Raw genomic sequence first — 17321 nt, forward strand, 5'->3', positions numbered from 1 at the left:
CAGTCACTGGGGACATCCTGCCATACGCTCATGGGCTTAAAGAGGCCTTTGCTCCTTCCCATCCTTGGGTGCTTTGGCTCTCAGGGCGGCTTTGCCTTGGCACAGCCCTCCCAGCAGTGGTGGCTGAGCTCAGGGCAGGTTCTTTGAGTTTATTTGGGTTTCTAACTGCAGGTGGTAAGAGAGGAAAAACCCAGCAGGTGGTGATCATGGGGCAATCAGCAGTGTGCAGCTTTAACAGCCCCTCCATGCCACGGAGACATCACCCCTCGTCCTGCTATGGGATGCTGAAGTTCCTGGTCCTGCTATGCAACATTAAATTCCCAGTCCTGCTATGGATGTTTTCCTACAGACCCCTCTGTGCCTGTTCCCAGGCTGCTTTCTGCCCCAAACCCCCAGGGCTGTGCCCACCAGCCCCACTGCTGTCCCATGAGGGTTCTGCCAGGTGTGTGTGCCCCACATGGAACACCACCTCTGTTCCTGTGCTCCCAGAGCGTGAAATGCTTCCTCAAAAGAAAACCAGAGCATGGATGAGGCTCAAACCCAACCCCAAGGAGGATTTCTGGGAGGAGAGGCACTTCACACCACTGCTTGTTTTCTATTTCATGTTTTTTTTCTACAGACAAAATTGAACCAACCTTCTAAAGACAAAAGAAAAGAAAAAAAAAGTTGGGTGGATCTTTTCTTTCTTTTCCCTTCCCTCTTTGCTTTTTAAAGCCATTAATGTGGTCAGAAGGAGACAACAGTGAAACTTTCTTTCGTGTTCTTGTTTTTCCTGCAGAGGTTCAGTGAATTCTTTTTTTGCAGGGCCCCAACTGCATCCTGATGACCCTCTGAGTGCTGCAGACGTGCTGGTTCCTGGGCTCAGTGCATGGAGAGGTTCTTTTAGGGCTTTCTGCTGTGATGCTCCACAGGAAGGACCCCCACCTGCTGCAAGACAGCAGCACAAACTCATGCTCCAACCGCCAGCAGCAATCAAGTCATCTCTAAACCAGCACCACTCCACCCTTCCTGGGGCAGCAAAACACCTGCAGGGACGGATGGGTGGAGGTGGCACAGCGGTGGGGTTGGCAGTGTCCACTTGTCTGTCAGAACCTGCCCCACAGATTGTTTTGTTGCGGTGTGACCAGGGCTGGGGGCTGAATGGGACAAGGACAGCAGTGACCGGGGGTCTGAGGTTTGTCGCCAGGGTCTGGGTGATGGAGTGGGGCAGCTTTGAGCAAACTTTAGCCTTCGTCTGCAGGAAAGAGATGAGAGATGCTGCAGGACAGGGCGTCCTTCTCCTCCCCCCTGAATTTCAGAGAACATCTGAACTGAAATAGCAGAGGCATCAAGATAAAGCTGGTGTCTGTGCAGATCGCGATGGGGAGATGGGGCAGAGAACAGGAACTCGGCCTGGAGGAGGGGGGCTGAGTGCCACGTGGGGAGGACACCATACGGGCTGTGTGAGTGCTGAGCAGTGAGGACCCATTGGGGTGATCCGAGTGTCCCTGGTCTCATCGGGCTGCGGAGGCAAAATGTTCATTGCCATCAGATGCCTCCTTCCCACTGCTGCTCGGATGCCATTCACTGTTTGAGGAGCTGCTTCAGGCCCTAGCAGGGCACATCCCTTCATCCCTTGACCTTCATCTCCACCTGCTCCATCTTCTGCCTCCCAAAGCTGACGTTTGCCGGTGGCTCAGACAAAGCCGAGCGCTGGGAGGGGTCTGTGGGGCTGACATGGCCCCTTTGGGACTGAACTCTTTGCACCAAGGGCTGAGCACACCACACTCTGCTTTCCCCATGCTTAGGGCTCATTCTTCCCGCTGATTTCTGCTCCTTCAATCTCAGGGCCACCTGCTGACCGTATCAGCACGAGCTCCACTGACAGCGAAACCAAACTGGTACCAACAGCTGAAAAGACAAACGTGGAGCCTGGAGCCCCTCTGTTTTCCATCAGAACCACTTTTGTTGCACACCATCTCCTGCAGGAGGAACACCGGAACATCCTTTGCATTTTCCATGCGCTCGTGCCACAGTCCAGGAGAAATCCCCACATCCCACACCAGTGGGATGGCCCAGCTCTGCCTGGGGACCTCTCCATGACTCCGAGTCAGTCTGCACTGAGAACAGGGTTCAGTTGTGATCCTGATGCTCTTTCTTTGCAGATGTTTGGGTGGGTCCATCCTTGCAGAGAGATGTGGTTGACGATGTTGTAACTTCCCTTTTTTCTATTTTTTTTTTCTTCACGTTGGTAGGTATCAGCCTCGCTGCTTTCACCCTCCTCATTACCTACTGCACTGGGCCTCCAACGAGCAGCTGGGGAGCAGTGCTGGCTGCTGTGCCCCATCCTGGCAGCACGAGCCATGCCAGGTGAGTCCAAAACTCAACAACTGGGGCTGGGAACGGTGCGGTGCAAGAATGTCCCTCCAGGTGGGTTTTGCAGATGTAGGGAATAGATGAGTGACAGACATCAGTCCTGCAGTTGGGTTGGGGCTCTTGGCTCCTGATCCCAGCACAGCCCCTTCGGCTCTGTGCCTCAGAATCCTGCAGATTATGTAGGCAGTGGGAAGACCCTGACCTGTCTGCAGCAGGTGTCCGGGTGCAGGGTGCACGCAGAGGGCTTGGAGCATCTGGTTCCCTGCAGCGGGGTGCAGCTGAGCCCTGGCTGCAGAGCAGCAGGCGCCTGGATTGGTGCATTGGGGGCTACATGTGGGGTTCCGTGTCTGGAGGTCCTCAGGAGGGTGAGAGCACAGAATTCCTCCTGGAGAAGGGTGGATCTGGGCACAGGTGTGCATGGGGCAGTGGGTGGAGGGCAGCTGCTCTGAGGGGTGAATGAATGCCTCAAAAGCCCCAGCAGTTGCCGGGGCACTCATGCCAGCACTCAAACCAACAGATCCCACCCCATGATTTCTCCTTATTGAGAAATGACGACAGCTGCCAGAAACCATGCCAATCTTCTAGCTCACAACAGGAAACTTTATTAAACAACAGGAAGACCCTGCTCGAGCATGGCCTTACAAAACACCTCACCCGCCTCTCCCCTTGTTCTCACAGCACTCTGGGGCTGGCAGATGGGGCTCTGACTCCCACCTCTACACTGGACTGCCTCCAGCCCTCAAACAGAGGCTTGGCTCTGCTCAGAACCTCACCTGAGCCCTCGGTGCTCAGAATTTGGATGGCCCAGGGCTGAGCTGGATGCTGAATCGCTCCTTCTCCCTTTCTGCTCAATATCCCGAGCTCAGAATGGACCTCCTCGACAAGAAGAGCTCCTGCTTGCAGCTGGCTGCCATGCGGAATGTGAACATCATCCTGCAGCACTACAACTTCTCCGGCAAGCTGACCAACCGGCACTCCCGGGATGAGGGCATGGGCCTGCTCCGCACCATCTTCGTCATCATCAGCTGTGCCATCATCCTGGAGAACCTGCTGGTGCTGCTGGCTGTGCTGCGCTGCCTGCGGGCACGCCGCTGGGTCTACTCTTGCATCGCCAGCATCACCGTCAGCGACCTGCTGGCCGGCATCGCCTACCTCTCCAACCTCTGCCTCTCAGGCAAGAAGACCTTCCAGCTGTCCCCTCAGCTCTGGTTCCTGCGGGAGGGCATCCTCTTCATCGCTCTGGCCGCCTCCACCTTCAGCTTGCTGGTGACGGCCATCGAGAGGTACAGCGCCATGGTGCGGCCGATCGCTGAGAACGAGGCCAGCAAGACGCTGCGCCTGCGCGGCCTCATCGTGTTCTGCTGGCTGCTGGCCTTCGTCATCGGGCTGCTCCCGCTGCTGGGATGGAACTGCCTCTGCGATTTCAGCACCTGCTCCATTCTCCTGCCCCTCTACTCCAAGAACTACATCCTCTTCTCTGTGGTCATGTTCAGCATCATCCTGCTGGGCATCATCGGCCTCTACATCTCCATCTTCCAGCTGGTCCAGGCCAGCTCAAAGCAAACTACCTCTCGGCACAGCCGCAAGCGCTCCCTCCGTCTGCTCAAGACGGTGCTGATGATCCTGGGCGCCTTCATCATCTGCTGGAGCCCCCTCTTCGCCCTGATGCTCTTCGATGTGTTCTGTGAGACGCACACCTGCAGGCTGCTGCAAAGCCTGGACTGGACCTTGGCTCTGGCCATGCTCAACTCGGGCATAAACCCCATCATTTACTCACTGCGGAGCGTGGAGGTGCGCCGTGCCGTGTGCAGCCTGCTGTGCTGCTGCTGCATCAGGATCGGGCTCTGCAAGCCTGGGAACTGCCTGGTCATCACTGACATCAACTCTGGTTCATCCACCGAGAGCTCCCTGCGCTACCGGGAGAGCTTCCGCAGCCCCATAGCCCCGATCCTACGGCCCAGAGCACCTCTCTCCAGCAACTCCAGCATGATGAGCAACCTGCCCAGTCTCTGAGAGGCCAAAAGTGGTCCAGAGAGCCTGCCGGGACCTCAGGGTGCTGGGTGTGGCCTATCAGAACCGTGTCAGATGCTGTCCCACCCCCGCTGCTGACTGTGGCCAGGCTTTGAGCAGGAGGTGGCATAGAAACATGCTCCTGGAGACAGTGAGGGATACAGGCACAGGCTGGGATAGAAGCTCTGCTCAGATGGATGCTGTGCTGGAGTAGGAGTGGGTGCTGCTCCATATGTGCACGTATACAGGTGCTGTACCTGCTCTTGTGAGGGCATTCAGCCCCACTGCGTCCCACGGCACAGAGACTGCACTCCCCATTTGGACTTCTAGGAGTTATCAGCAGCAGAGATGAGAACTGAGGGTTGCAGGCAATTGGGCCACCAGCAGCCACGTCTGCACCCACCGCTGCCCAGGGCTCAGCGCTGCAGCCCCGGCCCGCGGGACAAAGCAGCAGGAGGGGTGCCGAGGTGCTGCAAGACCCCGGGCAGGAGCGGGGCGCTGAGATACACAGACACAGGAAGGGCGGTTCCAGGGGCGGGCAGAGCGCTGTGCTGTGCGAGCTCCTGAAAGGGGCCTTCTGCAGAGCGACGTTACGACAGAGAACAGCATCCAATTACCCCCCATCGCCGTGCGAAGCCAAAGCCAGCCGGGCCCTGCGGAGAAGCTTAAAAGCTTACAATAAAATCATCGGTCAGGAAGCCCGCGTTTGGTGCGGTTTTATTGAGTCTCGGGCGCGGGGCAGCTCGGATCCCGCAGTAGGAGGCCCAGTGCCGCCCCCTGCGGCAGCCGGTAGGGCACGGAGCCGCGAGATGGGCGCGCGCGGTGCCCCCGATCCCCGCAGGCCCGGCGGGACCCGGTGCCCGCTCCCCTACCGGAAGTGCCCGCTCCCAGCGCCTGCTCCACTACCGGAAGTGCCTGATCCCAGTGCCCGCTCCACTACCGGAAGTGCCCTCTCCCAGTCTCTTCTCCACTACCGGAAGTGGTGCTGCCCCCTGCAGGCCAGGCCGCACGCTGCCGCGACTACAGCTCCCAGCATCCTTTGCGGCCAGGCAGGAACTACAATTCCCAGCAGGTCGCCGGGGGAGGAGGGGGGCGGTGTGTGATTACGTCACGCGTCTCGCGTCACGTCGCGCCGTGCCGTGCGTGCCGGTGGTGCAGGCGGTGCAGGCGGTGCAGGCCGCAGCGGCGGGTCGGGGCCGCGGCGATGCTGGAGGAGGCGGGCGAGGTGTTGGAGTCGGTGCTGAAGGCCTCGTGCCTGCCGCTCAGCTTCCTGCTCTTCGTCCCCGCCGTGCTGCTGCTCCTGGGTCCGCCGCCCGCCGCTGAGGCCGCCCACGAGTTCACGGTGTACCGCATGCAGCAGTACGAGCTGGGCGGGCAGCCCTACGGTGAGAGGCGGCGGCGGGCCTCGGGCGGGCAGCGGCAGCGGGGAGGTTCGGTCCGGCGGCGGGGCGCGGAGCGGCCGTGGGGAGGGCACGGTGCCCGGAGGGCGGCCGGGGCCCGCCGGGCTGAGCGGAGCTGCTCGGCCCCGGTGCGGGCGGGTGACCTCCGGGTGGCCGCGGACCCGCCGGGCTGAGCGCTGCTGCGTGTCACCGAGCCCGGCTGCAGCCATCTTGCGTGTTGGCCGGGAGCTCCGTCGTGTCCCGCTGCCCTTGGCTCTGCTCTGCAGGCTGATCCGTCGCTCTTCAGTTCACAGAATCACAGAACGGCCAGGGGTGGAAGGGGCCCCAAGGATCACGAATCTCCAACTCCCTGCCACGTGCGGGGCCGCCAACCTCCACGTTTCATAGCAGCCCAGGCTGCCCCGTCCAGCCTGGCCTTGCGAGAGGCCTTCTTTCTTTCACAGCTCTTCCCTCCTCTTCCCGATGACCTCCAGTTCCTGTGCTCAGCTCCAGGCAGGCTGCTGATTGTGCAACAGCTCTCCTCAGGGCAGAAACACAACCTGGGAATTGCTGGAGTGCTGTAACCTTCAGCCCCCACTTCCTCATATTCCCTAACGTAGAGCCAATGTCGTCTGAGTTTTCTGCAGTCATTCATCCCACATCAGGACGTGTTCTGCCTGTGAGCAGCTCTGCCCTGCTGGCTTTCTGTGCTCTGAGTTTCAGGTTTTGTTAACAGCTGGAATTACAGGCCTACGTTCATTCTGTGCTGTGATAGAGATTGTCTGTAAGCCTCGCAAGGCTTCATGGGGTTAAATGGTACAAGTTCTGAAAGGGCAGCTGTCCCTGTGCGCTTTGTGGATATGGCAGATGCTGCTGGTGGTTTCTGAGCACCTGAAGTTATTACTGAGCTCCTTCATCTCTGAGTGTGTCCACATTTTGAAATGTCTGCCTTCGGGGACGTCCCTGAATCACACTGCTGTGTTTGGACATCGTGGTTTGGGGGTGGTGGAGTGGTTATCTTCATTATGGATTGAGGGGAAGGGTGGATAGTGATAGGACAAGGGGGAATGGCTTTAAACTGAGACAGGGGAGGTTTAGGTTGGATATTAGGAGGAAGTTTTTCACACACAGGGTGGTGAGGCAGTGGAACAGGTTGCCCAAGGAGGCTGTGGATGCCCCATCCCTGCAGGCATTCAAGGCCAGGCTGGATGTGGCTCTGGGCAGCCTGGGCTGCTGGTTGGTGACCCTGCACACAGCAGGGGGTTGGAACTGGATGAGCACTGTGGGCCTTTGCAACCCAGGCCTTTCTGTGATTCTTAATATTTGTCAGTTATGCAGCATAGGAGCTCTGCACAAAGGCTTTAGTGTGGCTGACCTCTGTGTCTGGGAGTATGGCCCTCCCTGGTGCTATGCAGGGGAAGTGCAAGCCTGTTTTTTGGCTTAGGTGCTCTGACCTTTGACAAGATCAAGCTAGTGTTAGAGTTACATTAAGCTTTAAACTTAACCTTTAGCAGCTGTCCGCTCTGGCATAGGCTGAGATGCTTTCTGGAGCACCCTGCTCCACCCTTTGCTGCTTGTGAGCTGACCATGATGAAGTTTTCACTGTAGGAGCCAGGATTGTGGAAGAATAAAGAGTGTTTGGAGCATTATAAATGGTGGGGTAGTTCTGAACATCTCTGGTTACACAAGATATCCTTCTAGTTCTCTGTTCCACAGTGCTGGAGCTGTTCGAAGCCTCTGGATTGCTGTTCTATCAAGGACTTTACTTCTGTGTGGAGGATTTGATAAACTGAAGCTGAGAGCTTGTAACTTTCTTAATTGCAGAAGCATCGTGGTGGGTGGATGAGCAAGAACAGACACAGATAGACATGGCTCTGAAGTTCATCAGGCTGTGACCAAGACCGTTTGGAGAAGGAGCTAAGCTCTAGCAAAGGGGATGTGGTGAAACTGCTTACTAACCCTCTCCCTGCTGTCCCTGCAGGCACCAGGAGTGCAGTGCTTAACACAGAAGCCCGCACTGTAGAAGCGGACGTCCTGAGCCGCCGCTGCGTCATGATGCGGCTGCTGGACTTCTCCTACGAGCAGTACCAGAAGGCTCTCCGCCAGTCAGCTGGTGCTGTGGTGATCATCCTGCCACGGTCCATCTCTTCTGTCCCACAGGATGTTGTAAAGGTGAAAAAAAAACCAAAACCCCACCTCCTTCCCTTTCTCTTGTGATGGGAGATGTATCTGAGAGGGAGCGAGGCTTGGGTTGCTGCAGGGCTGAAAGCACCTGCTGTAACACAACAAATCACATTCACATTTGGAAATTTATCTTTCCCTCTCTGGTTTGTTTTCCGTTTCCTTTTCCTATTCTCTTGCATGTTGAGCCTTTGCTAAGTTTGTGTCTCACTTAAATCCTCAGCAATTCATGGAGATAGAGCCAGAAATGCTCGCTATGGAAACCATTGTGCCAGTCTACTTTGCAGTGGAAGATGATGAGCTGCTGTCCATCTATGAACAAACACGGGCTGCTTCTGCATCACAGGGCTCTGCCTCGGCTGCAGAGGGTGAGTTTTAGTGAGTGGGAGAAGGCGTAGGGAAAGGCAATCCTGATCCCACCTCTGAGACTGCTCCACCGTGTTGCATGCAGCACAGACCAGCCTTCCTTTTAATTCTGTCTTTCTTAAAGTTCTTTGAGATCTAGTGGGATAAAAACACAGCATAAGTGAGAATAATTATTTACTGTATTTGCATGAGAGTGAGTTCTCAACTTTACGCTGTCGCTAAAAAGATAGAAGGCAAGATTTGTGTTACAAACAGCACTGATGTTAAGGGACTGCAGTTGAGAGAAGCTGAAGCTTTCTGTCTGACCACAGGTCAGCTCTGTGCTTCCATGTTCTCCCTTGTGAGTAACATTACTGTCTTAGGGACCAGCTGAACACGGTGAGCTTTAGATCTTCAGGGTCTTTTTTGTTTTAGTCAGTTTGAAATATGGGATTTCAGAACAGAATGAAAAAGTGTGGTCACCTGGATCTCAAGTCAGCGCATAAACATAAATGACAGCTGGGAGGGTGAAGTGATTTGAGACTCGTGTCTCCAGTTAGCAAGGGAAATGGAGGGGTGAAACTTCCCCAGGTGTGGTGATCTCTTTTTGTTCCAGTTCTGCTTCACACTGCAACTGCCAATGGCTTCCAGATGGTGACCAGTGGGGCGCAGAGCAAAGCTATCCACGACTGGCTTATACCCAGCGTGGAGGTGAGTTCCAGACAGATTCTAACTGGTGATGTTGATGGGATGCCTTCTCTGTGGGGATCTCATCAGCCATTCAGACTAATGGGGGAAGTCGGGTAAGAATCTCAATTCCTCAGAATTGAGACCACTTAGAGACTTGATAGGTTTGTAGAAGTCACACTGTCTTAGTCCTGGCACACAAGGAGGGTTGCTGAGTGACATTTATTTCCTTCCTCTCCAGGGGAGGCTAACAGGGCTGGGTGGAGAAGACCTGCCCACTGTTGTGATAGTTGCCCACTACGATTCTTTTGGAGTGGCTCCAGTGAGTATTCTTTTTTTCTTGAAGCCTTCTCTCCCATCCGTACCTTTTTTCCTTTTGGCCTCTGACCCTGTATTTTCTTTTGCTCTTAAAGACCAAAATTAGTTCTAAGTGGAGCACAGAGATGTGTTTATCTTGAAGGCTGTTTTGGAGCACAAGAATCACTGCTGTCACTGTCTCTGTCCCACTTTGTCTTGCAGTGGCTGTCTCATGGTGCTGATTCCAATGGCAGTGGTGTCTCAGTGTTACTGGAACTAGCCAGGCTGTTTTCTCGGCTCTACACCTACAGACGTACCCATGCTGGGTAAGAAACTACTCCATTTTGGGTTGGATGTAGCTAAGATCGGGTAAGAAGGGCTTTTGCTCCAGACCTGTTATAGCATACAAGCAGTCTTCTAATTGCTTCCCTCTTGTGCTTCCTTCTGAGTACACCAACTGTTAAGGGCCAAACTCCTTCCTTTGTTTCATGGTGTAGATCTGCTTAACTGCAGGGACAAGTGGATGGAATAACTTAGGAGCTGGGTTCCATCCTCAAGCACTGCGAGCTCCTCTACCCCCATCTTGCCACTGCCTTCCTTTGTGGCACATGGGAAGCGTTTGTTGACAGGCAGTTTGTATCTGGTGCTAACTGATGGGAATTCAGCCCACATCTGAGCACATTAGTTCTGGAATACAGTAAATTAATCACTGTTAATTTAGTGTTGTGTCCTAATTAATACCTCTCTGTTTTCTTTGATGGGCAGGTATAACTTACTGTTCTTTGCATCTGGAGGTGGAAAGTTTAATTATCAAGGAACCAAGAGGTGGCTGGAGGACAATTTGGACCACACTGGTGAGCTGAGGGGCTGTCATTCCAGTATGTCCTCTGGCAAGGATTCTTTAATGTCACTGTGTTAAGTCTGTTATGTTATCTCCTTGTGTAGGCCTTTTTCTGGGGAGGGTGGAAGTCCAGCACAAAGCACAGCATTAAAGGTTTGGATTTTTCTCTTGCAGATTCCAGCCTGTTGCAAGACAATGTAGCATTTGTTCTCTGCCTTGACACTCTCGGCCAAGGCAATAGCCTTCATCTTCATGTCTCAAAGCCTCCCAAGGAGGGGACCTTGCAGCACGCGTTTCTGAGAGAACTGGAAATGGTAACGAAAATGGTTGGGTGGATGGGAACTTGGGGCTTAACCTCAGGGAGCTGCGGCTCTCTTGCAAGAGGAAGAAAGGGAGGAAGATGTGAAGAAAGGGTCTATCACTGAAATATTGTGTGTGTTGTTTCTGGTTGCTTGATTTGGAATGCAGACATCCTCACACCACAGTCCTGAATGATGCATGCTATATCTGCTGCATTTTCCACAGTGCTTTGTTAGGACTTGTTGCTTGTAAAAACGACCCATGTGACTTCTGCAGTGACACTAAAATAACATTTTGATAGCATCAGTGGCATCTTACAGGCAGGAGCATATTTACCATCTGCAATATGAAAATATTGGGTCTGGTTGGGCTGAGCTGTGCAAGATGAGATGGTGCAGTGGGAAGCACGGCGCCCCGAATGGCTTTGCCTTTCCCGCAGGTTGTTGCCAGCCAGTTCCCAGAGGTGAAGTTTTCCATGGTGCACAAGAAGATAAACCTGGCTGAAGACATGCTGGCATGGGAGCACGAACGCTTTGCGATCCGGCGCTTGCCAGCTTTCACCATCTCCCATCTGGAGAGCCATCGGGACAGCCTGCGCAACAGCATCATGGATAGGAGGTGAGAGGCTGTGGGCGAAATCCATGAACACAAACTGGCCTCAGGACTGCAAGCGTTGTTCTGGCAGTTATGGGATGGGGAAGAAAATATGGGCAGTTGGCCTCTGGGTTAAGGGTGGGCTTTGGCAGAGCTGATCTCGTTGACAAGTGAATGATCCTCCATGTTGCTTTAGGTCACAAGTGGACACAAAGGCGCTGACCAGGAATACCAGGATCATTGCTGAGGCTTTGACGAGGGTCATCTACAACCTGACAGAGAAGGTAAGAACTGCCCATCCTGCAGTGCTTGCCAGCCTTTCCTGCTCGCCCGAGCTTGCTCCTAGCAGCAACCTGTCTTTTCCCTTCCAGGGAGCACCTGCAGATCTGCAGATCTTCACGGATCAGATGGTAAGCACACTATATTTTTGTAACCAGAGGAGGGGAAGGGATCAGGAGCCTGGGAGAGTTCTGATTTCAGTGTGTGTAGCTGACTCTGTTTCTTTGGTGGTATTTTCCTACAGCAGATCCAGGAGGAGCAGCTAGAATCAGTGATGGACTGGCTGAGCAGTCAGCCCAGGGCTGCTCAGCTGATTGATAAAGACAGCACCTTTCTCAGCACCTTAGAATATTATATGGGTCGCTACCTGAAAGATGTCAAACAGCATCACGTGAAGGCAGACAAACGGTAAGGACAGAGGTGAAAAAAACAGCCAGGGCGTGCAGACTGCCTTCCCCCTCTGCTCAATCTTGACTCTGAGCTGGAACCTTTGTGAGTTCTTGGTAGGTGGCTAGAAGTGACATGGTTTTGGTTCATGCTGCATTCTCCCAGAGATAACTCGTAATCATTTACAGAGCAAAAAGCCTCAGCAATTCGCTCCACCTCAAGAGCTTGTTTATCCCCTGCTTTGATTCTACCCTTTCCACTCTGAGTGCTGCTTCTCATCGAGAAAGAACTAAACACCCCCTAGAAAAACTTCATTTAATTGCCAAGAGGCAGCTTCCTTCCTGTCTAGCTTGCTTAGGTTGAAAGCAGCTTCCTGAGTCCAGCAGGGCATTGTCTGTGTGCCTTGTAGCTGAATGTTATGTTCAGAATTGCACCCTTGGGCTCCTACCTGTAGAAAGACTTGACAACTAAAATAAGTTCGGAACTGTCACCCAAGGTGGTCATACTGCCTGACCCTGGCTGGGTTAACTTCTTGGGAGGAGAGATTTGGGCTGTTCTGACTGCGTTGTCTAGAAATTCAGCCATCTTGAACAATTTCTGCTTTCCACAGGGATCCTGAGTTTGTTTTCTATGACCAGCTGAAGCAGGTGATGAACGCATACAGGTACGGCCCTCGGGTGTGCTAAGCTGTTGTCTGTCTCTGTAGCACTACCTGATGTTGCAGTTCCACAACTTCTTTTTTTCTTGTTGCAGGGTCAAGCCAGCAATCTTTGACCTGCTTCTGGCCGTCTGTATAGCAGCCTACCTTGGTGTTGCCTACGTTGCAGTGCAGGTAGGAGAAAAGCAGGAAACAAACTTCTTATTTTCCTCTTAAATCACATTAGCTGCAAGAAGTGGTGCTTACACAGCCCCAGTACCAAATTTGGAAGAATAATGCCATCCCACTCTAAAATAAGTAATCCAGAATGGCTGGCTGTTCTGGTGTTCGTGTTTTAGGCTGTGCTAAGGACGATCCCTTCCCACTCCTGCTGTTTTCTTTCCTGCTGCAAAACTACTTGGTTTTTGTTTGTTGTTACAAATTATTTGATCTTGTTATGTCCGTCAGACATCTCAGTAACTGTTACTGGCTCAGAATGCAGTTAAAGACTTCAGTGAGCCTCTAAGGCATTTGTGAAACAGTGAACATCTTTACCAAGTGTTTGCATCTTTCACAGTAGCAGTGATGCAGGTCTGCACAGAGTTTCTGTAAGCTGCTGTTTTCTGTGCAGCCCCAATTAACTGGCACCATTGGAGTCAGTCCTAATTCACCAAAGCCCACACAGTCCTGAGGCTGTTAGTGATCCAGGCAAGATACTGCATTTCTATGTTAGTGTTGTTTTAAGCCTTCCAGTAATTTTTCTCCTTGTGTAGGGCAGTTAATTTTAGTAGAACTTGCAAGCACTTATAGGTACTTATTTTTCTTCTGTTTCCAGAACTTCGGTCTCCTTTACAGGATGATACAGAGATTATCCCTTAAAACCAAGCAGCAGTGAAGCGACAAGTCGTCCTGTGTACAGCAGCACTGAGCCATCGGTGAGCCCATCAGGAACCTTCTGCCTTCCATTGAATCCTGCTGCTTCTCTTCCTCTCTCTCCTCTTTGCTGTCCTAGAGAGGAGAGGAAGGCAGAAAGAAAACAAAATTTCAACTCCTATGCACCTTTTAGGCGCTTTCCTTCCCCTCACTTGCAGCAGGTTTGTTTTCCTTTGCTTTTTTTTTCCGCAAGGGAAAAGCTCAGAGACTTCCGTAGTTCCTGCAAGTTGTTTAAACACTGAACAGCTGATGCTGAGCAGCTTCTGTGAGTATAAACCCGAGTCCTGCACCTTCGTGGACGTTTGTGCCATACAGCCAACTCGGAAGCTGAAACTACAGAGCAGATGTATTACCTCTGCCCAGCAAACCAAGGACTCAGAGCACTTGCTTAGAAGAAAATATGCACACGCAAATTAAAGAGAGTACTATTAGCATGTTTTCTTATGGTACCTCTTCTTAAGTTTACTGCCTGGCTTTAGGGAGATGTGCTGAGCAAGCAGTGTGTCTAGCAAGCATCTTTATGCAATTTGTTCAGACAGTGCAATAACTCATTCCCTTTTCTTGGAGGTACACTGTAAACAGTCTTGACTGTTATAGAGGGGATGAAGAAAGCTTGTTAAAACGGGTTCCTGCAGAAGGGTTCTTACCAGGACACGTCCTGCCCCTATTGGAGGATGCATTTTGCTTTGTACTTGATTTCTCTTAAAGTTTGTCCTTGGACAGATTGCTGCTGCCACTATGTGCTAAACTCTTGCTTGGTTTTTAAAGGCATTCTACAGTCTCAAACGTTGCAGGATCACGTTCTGGGCTGTTTTATGTATTTAGGCATTAATTGCAAGAACAGCCCGGTTCCTGCTGAGCTGTGATCAATCTTCGTTCCTCAGTTTGTGCTTTCGGATGGGTTCTGGATTTTGGGGCTGTATTTGTGTCCACGTGCATCTCAGGGTCTCATTTATGTTTTTCAGCTCTGTTATTTCTGAAAATGCTGTTCTCGACCTGCATGTATAAGCAAATTCCCAAAGTGCTTGCTGCTGCCTCCCTTCACACTCCGCCCCCACTGTGTAAGAAGGGAGGCAAGACACTTGGCCATTAAAAAAACAAGCCACCAAACACACACAAAAAAACCCACAATCTATTTTATGATTGTTGTTTTAAACATGTTGTTTTAAACAATTGGAGAATTGTAACTATGAGAGTGTATCTTGGAGCTCCCTTTGTTACCCTGGAGCAATCCTCACTTACAGTTCTCTCCACCCAGAAGTGTTGGCAGTCTGGCTGGCAGAGCTGGGAGGGGCAGGTTACCATTGCTCTGACATTGCCATCATCTTTAAGCCTTTCTTGGCCGCCACCACCAGAGAGGAGGATATTGCCTATTTCTAGAGAGAGCTGGCTGCTTTTTCAGGGCAGTGCTGTGCTCTATTTACCCCCAGGTTCTGAATATATGATGATTTTTGACCACAAGCCCTAAGCTAGTTGTAGTTCTAGAGGGGAAAGGGATTGAATGCCACTGTCCTCAAAAATGTCTCCCTGAGTCCATCCTTTATTTTTTGTCCTGTATACATGAAGGTATTTTCACAGGCAATGATGACTACATTAAAAAAAAAAAAAAAAAAAAAAAAAACAATTAGAAAACCCCTGCTTTAAATAAAAGCAGCACTTGTTACAGAGGATGAAAAACTCTTACGGGTTTGAACGATGGTGTCCTTTTTGTTTTGTATGCAAGGAATTCAGCTTTGCCTCCTTATCTGCATCACAGCTGCTCTGTGCTCACTCCTTAGAAAAGGTTTTTTTTATGGCCACTGTCTGTGCCCTTTGGATGGGGACCAACGCACGTATTTCCATCCATCTTGGTTGTTTTTTGCTGTTTTCCCCTCCTTGCACACCTTTGCCCCATAACGTGTGCTTTCTGCTATATTTAACGTGCAGCAATTTGTTCTTTAAAGGTTCTTTTCTTTTCCAGGAGAGCATGCTGTGTCTGTGGCTCCTTGTAATATCAGCAGGTGGCATGGTACCGAGCACTCCTGAAATATCATCCCTACGGGAAAACTTGCCTTTTTTTTTCTTTTTTTTTTTTTGAGTTCTTGTTTGAAATATGTCTCTCTGTATGCATGAAGTGTTTGTGACAGCCCTCTGCCGAATGGATTTATAATGACTTCAGAGATTGGTTGCTTGTTCTAGAGCGGCTGGAAGATGAGCTGGGGTTGTTTTCCACTGCGCTGGGACGTTGCACGTACTGCGTGCTGGAGGGTGCAGCTCTGGGCTTGGAGATGCAGGGCGTGCACAGAACAGCACGTGTCTCTGAATATCTGGAGGCAGCACCAGAGGTCTCCAGCTGCACCCCATCCTTTATGTCTGTTACCCATGGATGGGGCATTTTTCACTCCATGTTACTTAAGCAGGCTTAATGAAGCCCTATTACAAAATAGGAAAGTCAGAATTATCAGCAATCCTTCTTCAGCTTCGCTTGGGGAACATAAAAATTGGCAAGAGTGAAAAGGACAGGCCCAAAGCATTCCTCTATGCATTGGAGACTCTCAGCTTCCACTTTTCCAGCTCTGTCCTGGTCGAGGTTATAGCATTAAAGCAAACACTTCAGTTCCTCGTGGTCTCAACTGTAAAGCAATGCTCCTGCTGCAGTGCTAGAAGCAGCTGGCTGAAAACAAGATGAGTAAAGATGAAGGAGGAAAGTTCATACGTCCCCAGGGGCAGCTGGGAATCGCGCATTGTTCTGTGCACAGCCATAATTTGTCCGACCATCTAATTGGTCCATCTAGCTGCCTGCCATAGGAAGTCATTTTTACTACAGATAAGGGTTTATGCTTCTGATCAAAGTTTGTTTGTACTGAAACGTTATATAGTTAAATTCCAACTTAGAGCTGGAACAGCGACCATCCTGGGAGTGAGCTTAGTGCCAACGTTGCCACGTTTCCTATGGGGAGACGATAGGGCAGCATGGAAATATCCCCTCCTGTTCTGCCACGGTTTGAAGTGACAAGTGAATGGGTGCTGATTCATACTGCAGCACATCTGATGAATCTCACTGCCAGCGTGACACGCAGCAGCAGCAACCCAGTGGCTGTTGTGCTAAAATAAAGGTTCTCCGCTACGTTACAGAAGAGCTCTTGTAGCAGATTCTCGTGCTCTTGTTTTGACCTGGACTTTAATTGGGAATTTGCCTGGCCTGGAAGGAAGGAGCATGAAAAACACATGCCCATGTATGTGCAAGAAGCCAGCAGTTGCACTTGTAGCCAAAAAAGCAGAACTTTGCCTGTTGTCCTGGTGCTGTCAGAGATCACGGTGTGCAGAAATCTGTGTTTCCAACACTGATTGGACTCGTTCTGTCCATTCCCCACCCCAAGCACTGGGGGTTACGTGGGATTCGTTCAGGCTTTGTAGCTTATCTCCCGAATAAGAGAGGTTTACCCTTGTGAAATAGCACTGCGGCCAGCTGGAAGGAGTCACTGCAATCCGTTTCAACCTTTAAGACCCCACGTAGCCCCAAACTGCTGCGGGCCTTGGGTTTGGCTTTGGCTTTGTTTTAAACCACGCTCACAACACACAAACCAACATAACGAGCTTCCAGCACCTCGAGGTCAGGCTGGATTCGATGTTTAGAGCCGTTCAGCCCTGAGTTAACGATCTGGAGGGCTAAGAACGCTTCGGCCTCGCTGTGCTGTGTGTTCATCTCTGGTTTGCTCCGTTCCCATTTGTAGCCATGGGCCAACGTGATGTGGAACAGCTCAGGAAGAGGTGTTGATTTATCCGGTATGGTTAACACAACTGTTCAAATCCCAAAGAACAAACGTACGTCGAGGTGAATGTTGAACAGCTGACAGCGAAGGCAATGCAGTCGATGAATGTGCTATTTTTTTTTATTATTTTTATTTTTGTTTTCCCTGCTGATGTGACAGTATTTAATATTTTAACGTTTTTCATTTCCATGTTTGTTTGTCCCTTTGGAAAAATAAACTACGAGTGAGAAGGTTTGGTGGCGCGTTCGTTGGGGAAGCGTTTGCTGAGGAGATATCCCCCTTACGTGGGGAGAAGCGCTCAGGGCAGACTCCATCCCTTCTGTAGAGTGAAAAGTGAAATAGTT

At 51.5% G+C, this 17321-nt stretch overlaps 2 protein-coding genes across 6 annotated transcripts; both read left to right on the plus strand.

Moving 5' to 3' along the window:
- The first annotated feature begins 2073 nt into the window (after window positions 1-2073).
- S1PR4 (sphingosine-1-phosphate receptor 4) lies at window positions 2074-5305 on the plus strand. 5 transcript variants are annotated; one of them, XM_090125890.1, is made up of 3 exons: window positions 2074-2088; window positions 2235-2349; window positions 3034-5305. In XM_090125890.1, exon 3 carries the CDS (start codon window positions 3175-3177, stop codon window positions 4366-4368), a length of 1194 nt encoding a protein of 397 aa, XP_089982016.1. In that variant the 5' UTR covers window positions 2074-2088; window positions 2235-2349; window positions 3034-3174; the 3' UTR covers window positions 4369-5305. The 5 variants fall into 5 exon arrangements, with proteins under 5 accessions (XP_089982016.1, XP_089982019.1, XP_089982017.1 ...); XM_090125893.1 differs by lacking the exon at window positions 2074-2088 and having other exon boundaries at window positions 2205-2409; XM_090125891.1 differs by lacking the exon at window positions 2074-2088 and having other exon boundaries at window positions 2205-2349; window positions 2873-5305.
- A 169-nt stretch (window positions 5306-5474) lies between these two features.
- NCLN (nicalin) lies at window positions 5475-17154 on the plus strand. The gene is made up of 16 exons (XM_031604663.2): window positions 5475-5750; window positions 7726-7916; window positions 8149-8293; window positions 8887-8981; window positions 9199-9279; window positions 9477-9580; window positions 10020-10108; window positions 10270-10409; window positions 10835-11013; window positions 11186-11273; window positions 11361-11399; window positions 11513-11676; window positions 12266-12319; window positions 12409-12487; window positions 13128-13227; window positions 15186-17154. Exons 1-15 carry the CDS (start codon window positions 5570-5572, stop codon window positions 13185-13187), a joined length of 1689 nt encoding a protein of 562 aa, XP_031460523.1. The 5' UTR covers window positions 5475-5569; the 3' UTR covers window positions 13188-13227; window positions 15186-17154.
- The last annotated feature ends 167 nt before the right edge of the window (window positions 17155-17321 follow it).

The sequence above is a fragment of the Phasianus colchicus genome, chromosome 28 (genome assembly GCF_987193195.1).
Source record: "Phasianus colchicus chromosome 28, bPhaCol1.hap1.1, whole genome shotgun sequence".
In the NCBI taxonomy this organism is placed as follows: domain Eukaryota; kingdom Metazoa; phylum Chordata; class Aves; order Galliformes; family Phasianidae; genus Phasianus; species Phasianus colchicus.